Raw genomic sequence first — 12,825 nt, 5'->3', positions numbered from 1 at the left:
ATTATTTAAGACTAGATTACGTAAATAAGTAATAATGATAATAATATAATTAAAATGGTTCATGAGTCACACACACAAGCAGATCGTGGGTAATGTAATTCGATAGTGATTTACAACTTATAATGGCTCAGACAATATATAGACATAGTTAAAAGAGCAATAAAACAATAAAACTTAATTATAAATGGATGTATACTGTTATGAACTTAGAGTTACTTAGGATAAACAAATGTGGTTTCATGTTATTCTATAAATAAAAAAGGGTAATTAAGGTTTATTTAGATTTTTTTTGGTGTTTACGAGATCCCGTTTTGAGATAGGGTAGGAAAAATAACAGATAAACCATAAAGTTTTACTGAAATGCATTTAGGAAGTTTTAGGGATTACACAGAGGAAATTGGAGATTTTTGAGATCAGGAAAAGTATTTCAATTTTAACATGAAAATTACTTTGTACATAGAATATTCAAAACAAATACTCAATGTATTCTTGGACAAATCTTTATTTTAAAAAATAAGATTTTTTTGTATGTGAAAGAATGTCAAATTATGTGAAGATATATACACTATATTGAAAGTCAGAAGTATTAAATCTATAAAGAATCGATTACAAAGAGGTCACGGGGTCGGTCAAATTGACCAAGCCCATGTTGACAGTTAAAGAATAGTCTATTTTAATAATCTATTTATTTCATATATATGTCCAAATTTTAGAGCTACAAGAAATTTTTGTTTTTCTAGAATATGAGAACTAGGCCTATCCTATATTTTGACAGTTGCTAGTATAAACAATAAGATTTAGTCTATACTATGGTAGTTGAAACCATTAATCTTCTATTTGACTTTGATTTAAAGTTATATAAAATTATCTTTTAAAAAGAATATGTCATTTAATGCAGCAGGTATTGTAGTTACATGTGAATGATTGTATAAAATGGATATAAACATTACAGTGAGATAATCACTTGTTAACTCATATTAGTTTTAAGCACAGCTTTCATACACATATAGAATATTTTAATACTAAGACAAACTCTACATACGTTTGTTTTAAAAGAAAATATTTTCAAGAAAAAAGGCAAAGATTTTATTATCACTTCAAAAAATAAAAAATATTTTAATTATAAGGAAAATGTTCAAATCTAACACTTGCCAAAACTCTCTGGTCGTTGTTGGATACAGGTCACCAAGAACTCCAAACATTCCCGTGCCAGAAGAATATCCTTGTACCCTACACTTTGATGCTGTGCACAAACTCCGGCATGAAGATTTTGACTGTCTCCATCACTACTGTTGCTGTTAGTACTACCTGAAAAAAACAACAACATATAATTACAGAAATACATATTTCATACATCACAGTTGAATATGGTAAATATGTTTTCACCATCTTTGTTTGTAGCACCTATTACACACATAATAACTAATATGTGACAACAAGACACATGTTGTGTGTGTGTGTGTGTATCCACATCTTAAATTTGATCTAATTGTAAAAAGCATTTAAAATTGTAAACTTTCTATTTAAAAAAATTCTCAAGAAAAAAAATACACTTCAATATCGGTTCTCGTACAAAAACACCTAACTGCAAAGAAATAAGTACTTACACATACCTACAGTTTTTGCAATATATATGGAAAATTTTTAACAAACTGTCAACAGAAAAGTACAAGCAACCCTGATTACACATATATTTAAAATGAAGAACAACCATTTCCTTAAGATACTGCACAAGATAAAACGAGACTTCCAATATTATCCTAATACCTGTGCTGCTTTGACGACTTTTTCGTCCTGTCATGACACCACTTTCTTTGGCAGGAAGTGGGGTTGCAGCCAAATGTAACTGGCCCGCTGCTGCAGCCCATGCTATTCTCATTATACAGGTCAAGATAGTCAAGAGGTCAGCTTTACTCAACCCCTAGAAATAAAAAAGTGCATTTCAGTGTGAATTATTTTTTCAAGTTTCTTGTCTTTTGATCCAGTTACGTGACACTTGCTGATACGCACGACTAATATACACAATTTAAAAACATCTTTAAACAACATTAACATTAAACTTATATTAAACAAACTGGATAAAATTTTACATTTAACATTGTTCAAAACTATCCCAAAATTGATATTTATTTCATTGAGAAAGTACACTAGGCAACATTATTATGACGACAGTATCTAAATCTGAAATTAAATTTGAGATAATGAAAATATTGTTTCACAGTTTAGTGCAAATAATTAAAGTTCATTCTTCAATAGTTATGATTTAATAGAACATAAAAATCATAGGTAGATTATTTTTATAAAAATTTAGGTGTATGAAATAAAAAAAGAAGAAACAAAGCTTGTACAAGAACTAAATTCTTTTATAATTACTTTCGTTACTGAGAAAAACTGAAGTAGTTTTCAGACTTATGAAGTTTTTCAATCACTGGGACAGCAATTATCTTGGTAAAAAGGTTCAAGAAGGTCAAGGAAAGAAGGTGTTGACCACAATAATGATAGTTTGGGTAATGTCAGACATGATTCACCACCATGTGATTATCTTGGATGGTCATTATCAGAAAGTTAAGTAAGATAATATTACCATCACAGTCATGTAATCAACATGAACCATGAAGAGGAATTTGAGTAAATGAAACATATCTCTCTGAATTACGGGGTGTCCATAAAGTCTTTTTACAATTTAAAGAATTTATTACAAAGGCAATGGATAAGATATCTTTATCAGACTTGTTCTATTGTACTCGGTGGTTTTCAAAGTTTTTTTACCTCATTTAATACACCTCTATATGGGCACCATTAGTCGCACGAAGCACATCAAGACGGTACTCGATTTCTTGCCATGTTCGCTGTAGCATAGCCTCATCAATGGTTGCAATCACATCTGTTATCTTTTGCTTTAGTTCAGTAATGTCCCGTATCTTTGTTCGATACACGATATCTTTAACATAGCCCCAACTTTGAAAACCACTGACTACAATAGAACAAGTCTGATAAAGATATCTTATTAATTGCCTTTGTAATAAATTTTTAAAATTGTAAAAAGACTTTATGGACACCCTGTATATCATACAATTTCTGCAGTGAAAGTTTACTGGTGGTGTGATTATAAACACTACCCAAGAGGCTAGCCATTGAAGGTAATCATAAAATACAAGTCACAAACTGTGGATGTTATTTTTACACATTCCTGTTGATCTGTCAATAATTAACACATATGTAAAACACATTGAAAAACACATTGCTTATTGAAACTTGTTTATAACCTCAAAAGTAAATTACATAATAATTTCATTTAATCTGTGAGACTTGACTTTTGTTGTCTCTTTCAGAAATTAATGTGGCACATGAGTAACAGCAAAAAACAGTGTTTAGGGGTTTTAGCAGCAACTCTTAATCTTAGAAGCATAATTTTTATCAAGTGAATAATAATTTTGGTTCTGCTAAATCCTGCACATTTTTTCTGACATATTAGTCCCAACCACATAAGCATATATAGGATGTTATTTAAAATTTAATAAATTAAACTAATGTCATGTGATGCTCAAATACCTTCTGCTATAGTTTGTTGCAAGTCAATATTATTTTATAAGGAACCACAGCCTGGGTGACATGACAACTGAGAGACAGATTTGATAATAGCTTTGTGATTAGTGGATAATTATTGGCTTCTGTTTAGCTAAGGTTTTCTTAAAGGAACTGCTGTTGTATTTCAATAGGACTAATACATAAGAATCATACAAAAGTTTTTATAATGAATTTTCAATATGAAATTTTCAATTTCAAGTCATGAAATTTAGGTTAGATTTTAATATTAATATTAATCATAAACATGAAATTTTTATCTTAAAACAATTCATTATTATTTCTTTCACATGTTAATCAGATTTATTTTACTTTAACCCTTAATTACTTAAACTTTACATTTCCCTTAAACTTTTACTCGTTGGACGTACTTTGGATTTAGGTTTAGAAATATGCCGACATTTTATTTAATTTACGCTATTCGCCAACAAGATTGATTCACACTATTTTTGGTTTTGACACAAATAAGCTTTAATATATATACAACACTATAAACTACAATAACAATCATTAATTATTACAAAGTTTTATATACAGAAATTTCAATAACTTACAAAGAGCCTAAAATCGTCTTTCTAGTTCAGAATCTCCTTGATATCCAGCGAGGTGTATGTACAATAATTGGTGAGAAACTAGCTAGCTTTGTTAGGCACTAAATTGTTGGACCATTGAAGTTAGGTAATATTTTCACAAAATCACTAATGTCTGTTGAAAAATTAATAATATTCTTGGAGAGATATTAACATTTGATGGGAATTCACTGATGTTCGAAATTTATAACTGCTCCTGGTCAAATGTCGTATATTTTCCGGTGGATAGGGTTAGCACAATCACATTTTATAGGTTACACGGTTATAATAGTTTCATAGTAGACCTGTGTCTTCTCTGTTGTCTGTTGCTTTTATAGGCCAATCACATTTTCTAGAAATTTATGATATAACGGTTACGGAAGTTGATTCTTTGTTCACGAATGTTCTATAATCTTGGAGAATTGGCGGGAGTTTCGCCATATGTAACTAACACGGTAAGCTAAACATGCCCTCAAATATAAACTTATTTGAAACAAATGTTGACAATAAAATAAATATATCACAAATTCGTTATATGCAACACATATCAGATAATACAAGTCACGCCTATTTCTAAATACAAATTCAAACACCATTCATATTAAAAATAAATACATAATAATAAATTCGTTAAAGACCTGTGGAACTCAGAGGGGTCTACATGTCCTCTAATGCACTGTAGGCCATTTAAAAGCTCTAAATATTCACATTATTTACCACTAGGATGATAAGTAAACATTGGACTTTTGCAAAATTTAACTTATGTTCAATGATCAAAAGTACAGACCATAAAAATACAAACTGGCATGGTATTCAGGTCCACTTATAAACAACAGATAAGCTCAAAAATATCCACAAAATGCTGATGACAGAAATGATACTTATCAAGAACTTACTGAGATGGTAATGATAAGGTGTGTACACATGAGCACGCACATGCTGTGGTCCCGAGACAACTTCACACAGTATGTTGTATACATCACGCTGAAAGGCAGACATCGTGTGAGAAGCTAAAAGAAAGTGAATACTGGAATATCGGGCATCAAATTCATCATATATAGTACCTATTCTATGAGGGTAACATTACCTTTTATGACCATTGAACAGAATTCACGAGTAGACGCTATACAAACTTAGATTCACATTAGTGTCACAATAGTATTCAAATATATAAAAAATAATCATATTATCACATATCATCACTGAAAGATTATTAGGGCTCCACACACATGTATCCTTTCATTACTTCTTTATAAGACTTACAAAAGACTTAAAAAATCATTTAAACTTTTACAGAAGCAATTTATTATAAATAATTTTTTACATATACATCACAAAGTTAATTGTAAAGCCAGAAATATATAATATATACTTTGTAGAACTACCACAACAACAAGTTCCAGGATGAATATGTGATTTAACGTGATTAATAATGTTTAACTTAATTAATGTGAATAACTTCATGCATGTATCTTGTACTGATTTGAACTTACTTTTATCTAAGAGTATGAACAATTGACACACTAAGAATATTTGGTTACACTTTCTGCAAAACATAATTCTCAAAACAAAATTATATCACAATTTGCTTCCTGAGAGTCAATATTTTTAATACAGAAGAATAAGTTACATGATAATCTCTGTAGTTTTTGTGTTGTTGTAATGTTCAACATTTATATATTATAGATCCTTCTAAATGATTGAGACATCCTTTGTATAACTGCAACTGTCTCCATTGTTTTACAGTATTCTAACAAGCAGGATAAGGAATTTATTCTGACAACATACTGACTCTAGACTTAATTGCTGAGAAATGTTTAATCTAAACAAAATTCAAAAACTTATAAAATGACACTCTTCATTGCTGTAATTAAACCTTTTTCTTGAATGATCTCTTATTATTTAGAAAGTATTTTATCTGTCATTATTAACAAGACAAATCATAAAATGAAAAAAAAATATATTCTATTTATCAATTTTAGTTTTGAGCTAAGTACTTAATATTTGATTACATTCTACACTACAGATAATTATGACAGACATACTTTTCTAGATATAAGGGGAAGTTAAATGCTCTGGTACTTACTTCCGTTCACATACATGGCTATTCTCATTCCACGCTGTCCTCTATTTGCAAAAATTTTTTTCAATGCCACAAGACATTCACTTCCATGCACCTCCTTAATTCACACGGTTTAACTGACTCTTACATGCAAATTATCATGCGACAAACCTCCATCAATAGCAGTGCCACACACCCACTTGACTCGTGTGATTCCCTCTATGCTATTCTGCCTAACTATCACTTTGAGTTTAGGCAGAAACATAAGCACTGGATGACAGTGGGGAAGAAGGGTGGGAAGTGTGAGCAGAAGTAAGTACCTGTCAGAAATACATTTTCAGTGTAGGAAAATTATAACTTCTGACAAGGTATTACCTTAGTTCCACTCATATACATAGCTAGAATCCCACATTGAATAGATGGAGGGACCAGTGCAAGGAAGAAAGTAGAAAGCATCCCTCGAAAGTGTCTGAAGAACACCCTCTAATAAGAGTATTACACATGGGAGACCACACCATTTCTGTACTAGGTATACCCTTTACCCAGATGTGGAAAAGGTGTGACAGATCCAGGCAGAAAATATGAGGACACATCCCAATGGGAGAGAAAATGGTTGGACAGTGATCCTAACCATAATATATTAGAATTTCAATCTCCCTGATGAAAATAATGTGGGTAAAATAAGGGATGTGCCCCAAGGTGTAGAGTGGCTAGGATGCGACCATACACAGTAAGCTTACTGTGTCCAAAACTCAATCACTGGGAACTGATATCCCTGTGAGGGTGGGATGAAGGATCCTAATCGCACAACGCGTGAGGACACATGGTGAGTTGTTCAGCTCTAAGTCCAAAATTCAAATGCCAGGAACCAATATACATGCAGGGGTAGAATGAGGGATCCCAATCGCATAACATATGTGAGGACATATGGTGATTTGTTCAGCTCTAAATCCAAAACTAAACTTCCAGGAACCAACATCTATGCAGGGGTAGGATGAGGGACAATATATGTGGACAATATGTTGATTTGTTCAGCTCTAAGTCCAAAATTCAACTGCTAGGAACCAACTTCCATGCGAGGGTAGGATGAGGGATTCCAAATTTATGACGGTGCACTCCGAAGTTGCAACATCCCCAAGGACAAACCCAGGTAGAGATGGAGCATCCATTTGGAGAACATCTCATCTTCTACACCAGTAGAACACCACTGCCTTACTCTCAACTAAATGGAGTCTTTATTGTTTATATTTTGTCTCTCATTCAAGAGGATACCTCCATGATCCACCACACCAGTGGTTTGGAACTGGAAAGTGGTAAGGATGCTCTTAATCCACTGGAAGAAATGGGGGGTGGGGGTGCGGTGGAGATTCCGGAGAGAAACATTAACACCGGAGACAGTGCAATGGGTGATTAGGAAACCCTATGTTTAAAAGCAGACCAAACCCAATATATTCAATCTAAGGAATGGCAGGGATGGACAGCAATCCCCTTCTACTTTACCCATGAAGTCCATGGGTTAGTATGGTTCAGAACAGGCATATTTATGAAGCAAATATAAGGGGAGAACAACCTTTGAGCAATATTGTGGAACACCCCCATCTCTAGTTTATGTGATTGTAAAAACAGTGTGCATTTTGTGGCCATGGATATTATGAAAATGAAATCAACATGGCCTTAAAGTGTGGGTTTTATTACAATTCTAAGTGATTGAAGTATACCTGGACAGATACCACTTGCCACAGACCACAGATCAGGATCCAGGTCAAAACATGGGACAGGCCCATGAAAAATAATATATATAACAAAATAAAGAAAACTTACCTAGTTACAGTCTCACCAAAGAGTGAAAGATGGTGATAGGTGGAAGTCAGTACCCTGATGAAGAAGAAACAGTTAACCAAAGCAGATAATGGGAGACAAATGTATGAGGTGTAGTCCAGTGCTTGACAGACAAAGTACCTCTAACAGATGACGAGGTTGAGATGCAGGTAAACTGTAATGTGCCTGATCGGAGTAAAGACACCAGGAATTGATTACAGGAAGAAGGAGACAATGAATACAAGCCCAACTGAATCACAAGCTGAACCCAATGGGCAAGGGAGGAAGGGGGAAAATCAAAAACAGAGGAGTGGTGCAAGGGAATGAAACTGTGAGAAATGGAGTCAATGGAAAAAAGCCTTGAAAGCAATGAAGCAACCAGACCACGTATGGAACAGAGAAAGTCATCCAGAACTGACCGAGAATAAAGGTAGAAGATAGCAAGAAACAAACTGACAAAAAGAATATTCTACAAGAACCTTTAAAGTGGAGTTTAGTAAAATTGATCCAGAACAAAAAGAAAATATATGAAATCAAAACAACCAAGAAACCAGATCTGTGCCAGCCAGGACGGATCCGTCAGAAAGACCAGACCAAGTGTGACATGAATGATCAAAATAATCTTGGGAAGACTGACAGAATGAGAAAACTAAAGTTATAACCTCGATCTAATCCTGTCTGAACACACTGACAGTGAATGATACAATGGAAACCAAAAACAAAAGAGCTAACTTGGAATCAAGAAAGGAGTCAAATGCTTCCCACAGAGGAGTACCCCACAAGAGGCAGTCACCAAAAATTTGAGGATTGAGAGGCCGGCCACTCCTTGGGAGAAAGTGTGTTGGGACTGGAAAGGTGATCTGCAAAGAGGCCAAGAGCACCTGGAACAGGACATGCCAGGAGACGTACGTCAAATATGTGGGTTCAAAAAGGGAGATCCACTGTCTACCACAAAGGGAACAAGAATGAGTGCCCCCTTGGTAAGTGAAATAATCCAATACAATCGAATAGTGGGGTCCACACAAACAAAGATAAGATGAAGAATTATAAAAGATAAATAATAACGAAAATGAAATGTATGTTACATTATAAAATTAAGTAAGTGTGTATTCACAAGAACATATGTAAGAGATGTGACGTATTAAAGAAAAACAATATAGTTAACCTAATTTACGATATACCGGTAAGATGAATTACAAGTAATCCTAAAACATAAAAGACCATGTTAAGCGTAATCTGATGTTAAGGACAATGGATACATATAAGCACTAATTTCAAACCTGAACTTGACTATTAGTAATGACAAATCTAATTAAACTTTTGTTAAACCATGTGATTTGAGGGGGTGCATAGAAGTGAAAGGCTTGTGGCATGGCGAAAAATATTTTGCAAATAAAGGGCAGCACTGAGTGAGAATAGCTATGTATGTGAGAAGAAGTAAGGTATCTTGTCAGAATACTAATTTCAAATTATTTCATTAAAATATCAGCCACAATATGCAAAAACAAGTAAAATAATATCAACCCCAAAAACCCTACTAACATATATTTTAAACAAACATGATCTACACTTCTGAGAAATGACAACTGTTGACTAGAGAAAGCAGTTGGATAGTATGACCACAGACATTTTGTGTTATGAGTTAATGAATAAAGAAAAGGGCTGGCAATGGACAAATATTTATTTTTTTATGTTAGAATCTCATAACAGACATCTCAGTTTTTGATTTTATACTAACTTCCATCATTTTTATATAGTGCTAATTTGGTTACCTATATACAATTGATGTAATTTATGGTATTACAACTATCTACTTATATGTGTATGTGTGTGTAAATATTTTGTGACCTGCTAGATATCAGTACTGTTAAATGCCAATTCATTTTTAATTCAGGTGTTTGTATTATTGTTGCCCAGGGGAGCATCACTTCATGTAATATGCCTGGCTTAGTTACTAGAACCTTCTGCAGTTCTCTATATAAGCTTTTGACATAGTGAGTAAGTTACTTCTCAAGATAATCTACAATGCTGAATAACTTGCATATTTTCAGGTTTCAGTGATTTTTTTTACATACAACACCTGAGATATTGGTATTGTTTTGCTATGTTTACTATGTATTTGCTTTTCTTATCCCATTATTTATCAAGGACTACCTGAAGCAATTACATCATAAGTTCAATACATTAAACATTTTATTAAAGTCAATCAATACAATTAGACTGCCATGATTTTCAGTTCAACAGTAGCCCCAAACAACAGGTGATTGTTAGCTGTTAAATGCTGTATAACTCAATTGTGAATTTTTCTTTTCCTCACTAAAACTTGTAATTTCAGTTGAAAAAAATGTCATAGAGGTCTAATCCATTTGGTATGCACAAGTATTTATTTCTAATGTGTTTTTAGGTATAAAACGTGTATTTATGTGGAGATGCATCTTATCTGTAGCACTTCTTGAAAGTTTATAAAATGACTAGAGCAGTATAAAATGCAAGTTGCACTTGAGCATAGGAAGACTGAGTTGATGTTTATGATAAAGTAGGCCCAGCATGGTCAGGTGGTTATGGCCCTCAACTCGTAATCTGAGGGTCACGGGTTCGAATCCCCCATCACACCGAAACATGCTCACCCAGTGTCCAAAACTAGGACGACAGTTCTACTACCTGATACTCACCTCCAACAGATTTTAGAGGTGTGAGAAACACCATACGAAACTACTATGACAAAGTAATAGAGATAAGAGAGAGAGTGTTTTCCCTAGAAGAGAATTAGTGAAATTTTATATTAGCATCTTTGGTACTTACTTAGTCATATGAGTATCAGGGAAAAGTAGCTAAGCTAGTTTACAGAACTTTTAGTAAAAAAAATAAAATACCTTCATTATCATTAAGTAGACTGAACTTATTATTATATTTTTACAGAACAATAAAAGATAAAATTATTTGAAAATATTGAAAGTATAGTTTTATAACTGAAAAAACAATAAAAACAATAAGTTTAAAAATATTTTTACTGTAACAATATTCTCCTTATAGTACTCAACTGGATTTATGTACATACTTTTCGATAAATTGTCTTGACAGTATTTTTCATGAAACCATGGAACACCTTGCTGTGGAAAGTCCAAACATGTAATACGATTTAAAACCATGAGAAGAGTACGCACCCTGGAAGAATATGTAGTTGTTGCTTGAGCTGAAAAAATATCAGGAAACAAATTTAGGTAGTATCAATTATCAATATGAAATACCATTTTAGAATATGAAAAATCAAAATCCTGTTTGAAAGTTATCATTTTCTTTACATGAACGTGTATTTCCAAAAGATACTCACCCCTCTGCACACAAAAGCTATTCCTCACACATCTGCCTCTGAGATTTTGTGCATGCCACTTGTCTTGAACTACATACATACATAAATGAACTTCTGAAACAATGTCCTTACTTTTCTGCACACAATAGCTATTCCTCACATGTCTGCCTTTGAGAATTTGTGCATGCCACTAGCTTTGAGCTATCTACTGCCTAAGACACATTTCAACATGAACTATGCAAGTGTTATGTAATCATCATGTGACAATAGCCATCCACCAGTAGGGGGTGACATCCTCCATGCACAGTAGATCCTCGTAAGCACTTGCACTCAAAGTTAACTTCAATCTTAGAAGAGGCAAGAACAATGTACTGAGAGGTAAGTACCTATCAAAAATACATTTTCAGGTAAGGAAAATGTTAACTTCCAAAATATTTCCTTACTCTCTACACACAACAGCTAGAACTGCACAATGATGCGATAGAGAGGACAGTACAATTGCAAATACCTAGATAAGCTACCTTCAGAGAAAGTGACTCAATGATATGTGTTCCATTGTATCATTAACTCATTGTAAATTACAGGCACAGGTATAAAGGTCGCTCACTGATGAACACTCTGCCCCATACAGCTATCCAAATCACTGAAAAATTGCACTACACTGACATGGACACCCCTGCCCAATTTCTCACCTCACTGTGCTGCCCAATCAAATTTTCTCTCGAGGGATTGCACAACCAGTGAGAAACCAGTGAGTTGACCATCCAGCAGCCAGGAACATGATAACCAGGAAGGAGGATATTGTATTTTGGGGCACTGTAGAGGTGCCTGGACTCGATCAGACCCAACTGCTGCATTTGTCTGTTAATGGAGAAAGTGCAATGGGTTCCCATGACACCTAATTTGAAAAGCTAGCATGTATGAGCCAGGAAAATGGGCAAACACTTCTCTGTGCTGGCTTTTTCCATGACAGTCCATGGAAGGTACAGTCTGAAATAGAGAATGAAATATACATATATATGTGTGTGTGTGTGTGTGTGTATACAAATGGTATAATGAGCAAGAGGCCCATGGTTTAAATGGGGCCTGCTTAAAAACTTGTAGAACCACATTAAATTTACAGTTGGTATAATAAACAAAGGGAACAATGAGTGTTGAAGGACTGGAACAAGACGGAAAGAACAGGGAAGAAAAAGACAGAATCATAGTAAAAAAGTCAAAAGGCAGTTCACAGGATTACCTGATAACCTGCTATAATAGAAACTGACAATCCTCAGTCAAACAATGAGGAAAAAAAAGGCCAAAAGGTGAGTTACAGGGGTACAGTCTGGTAGCAGATGGACCAGTGGAGAAAAATGTGCCACTATTATTGATAGACACAGAGATTAGAAGAGCAGTACAAATGGGATAAAAAAAGCTTCAAGTTTGGAGAAACCTGACTGATGACTAATGGAGTAGATAAATCCCACACATGAAAACAA

General features: G+C 33.8%; 1 protein-coding gene across 1 annotated transcript in view; it reads right to left on the bottom strand.

Annotated features, from left to right (window-relative positions):
• LOC106457982 (FAST kinase domain-containing protein 1, mitochondrial-like) overlaps nucleotides 1-12,825 on the bottom strand; it is a 60,771-nt gene that overhangs the window by 11,551 nt on the left and 36,395 nt on the right. The window contains exons 5-6 of the mRNA XM_022384087.1: nucleotides 11,093-11,227; nucleotides 5,051-5,164 (exon numbers count right to left, since the gene is read on the bottom strand). Of these exons, the coding sequence (XP_022239795.1) occupies nucleotides 5,051-5,164; nucleotides 11,093-11,227 (249 nt within the window). The remainder of the gene's footprint in view (nucleotides 1-5,050; nucleotides 5,165-11,092; nucleotides 11,228-12,825) is intronic.

This window comes from Limulus polyphemus, unplaced genomic scaffold, assembly GCF_000517525.1.
Source record: "Limulus polyphemus unplaced genomic scaffold, Limulus_polyphemus-2.1.2 Scaffold400, whole genome shotgun sequence".
Classification (NCBI taxonomy): domain Eukaryota; kingdom Metazoa; phylum Arthropoda; class Merostomata; order Xiphosura; family Limulidae; genus Limulus; species Limulus polyphemus.
Note: the sequence above shows the minus strand (reverse complement) of the source record. Positions and strands in the feature narration are given on the sequence as shown.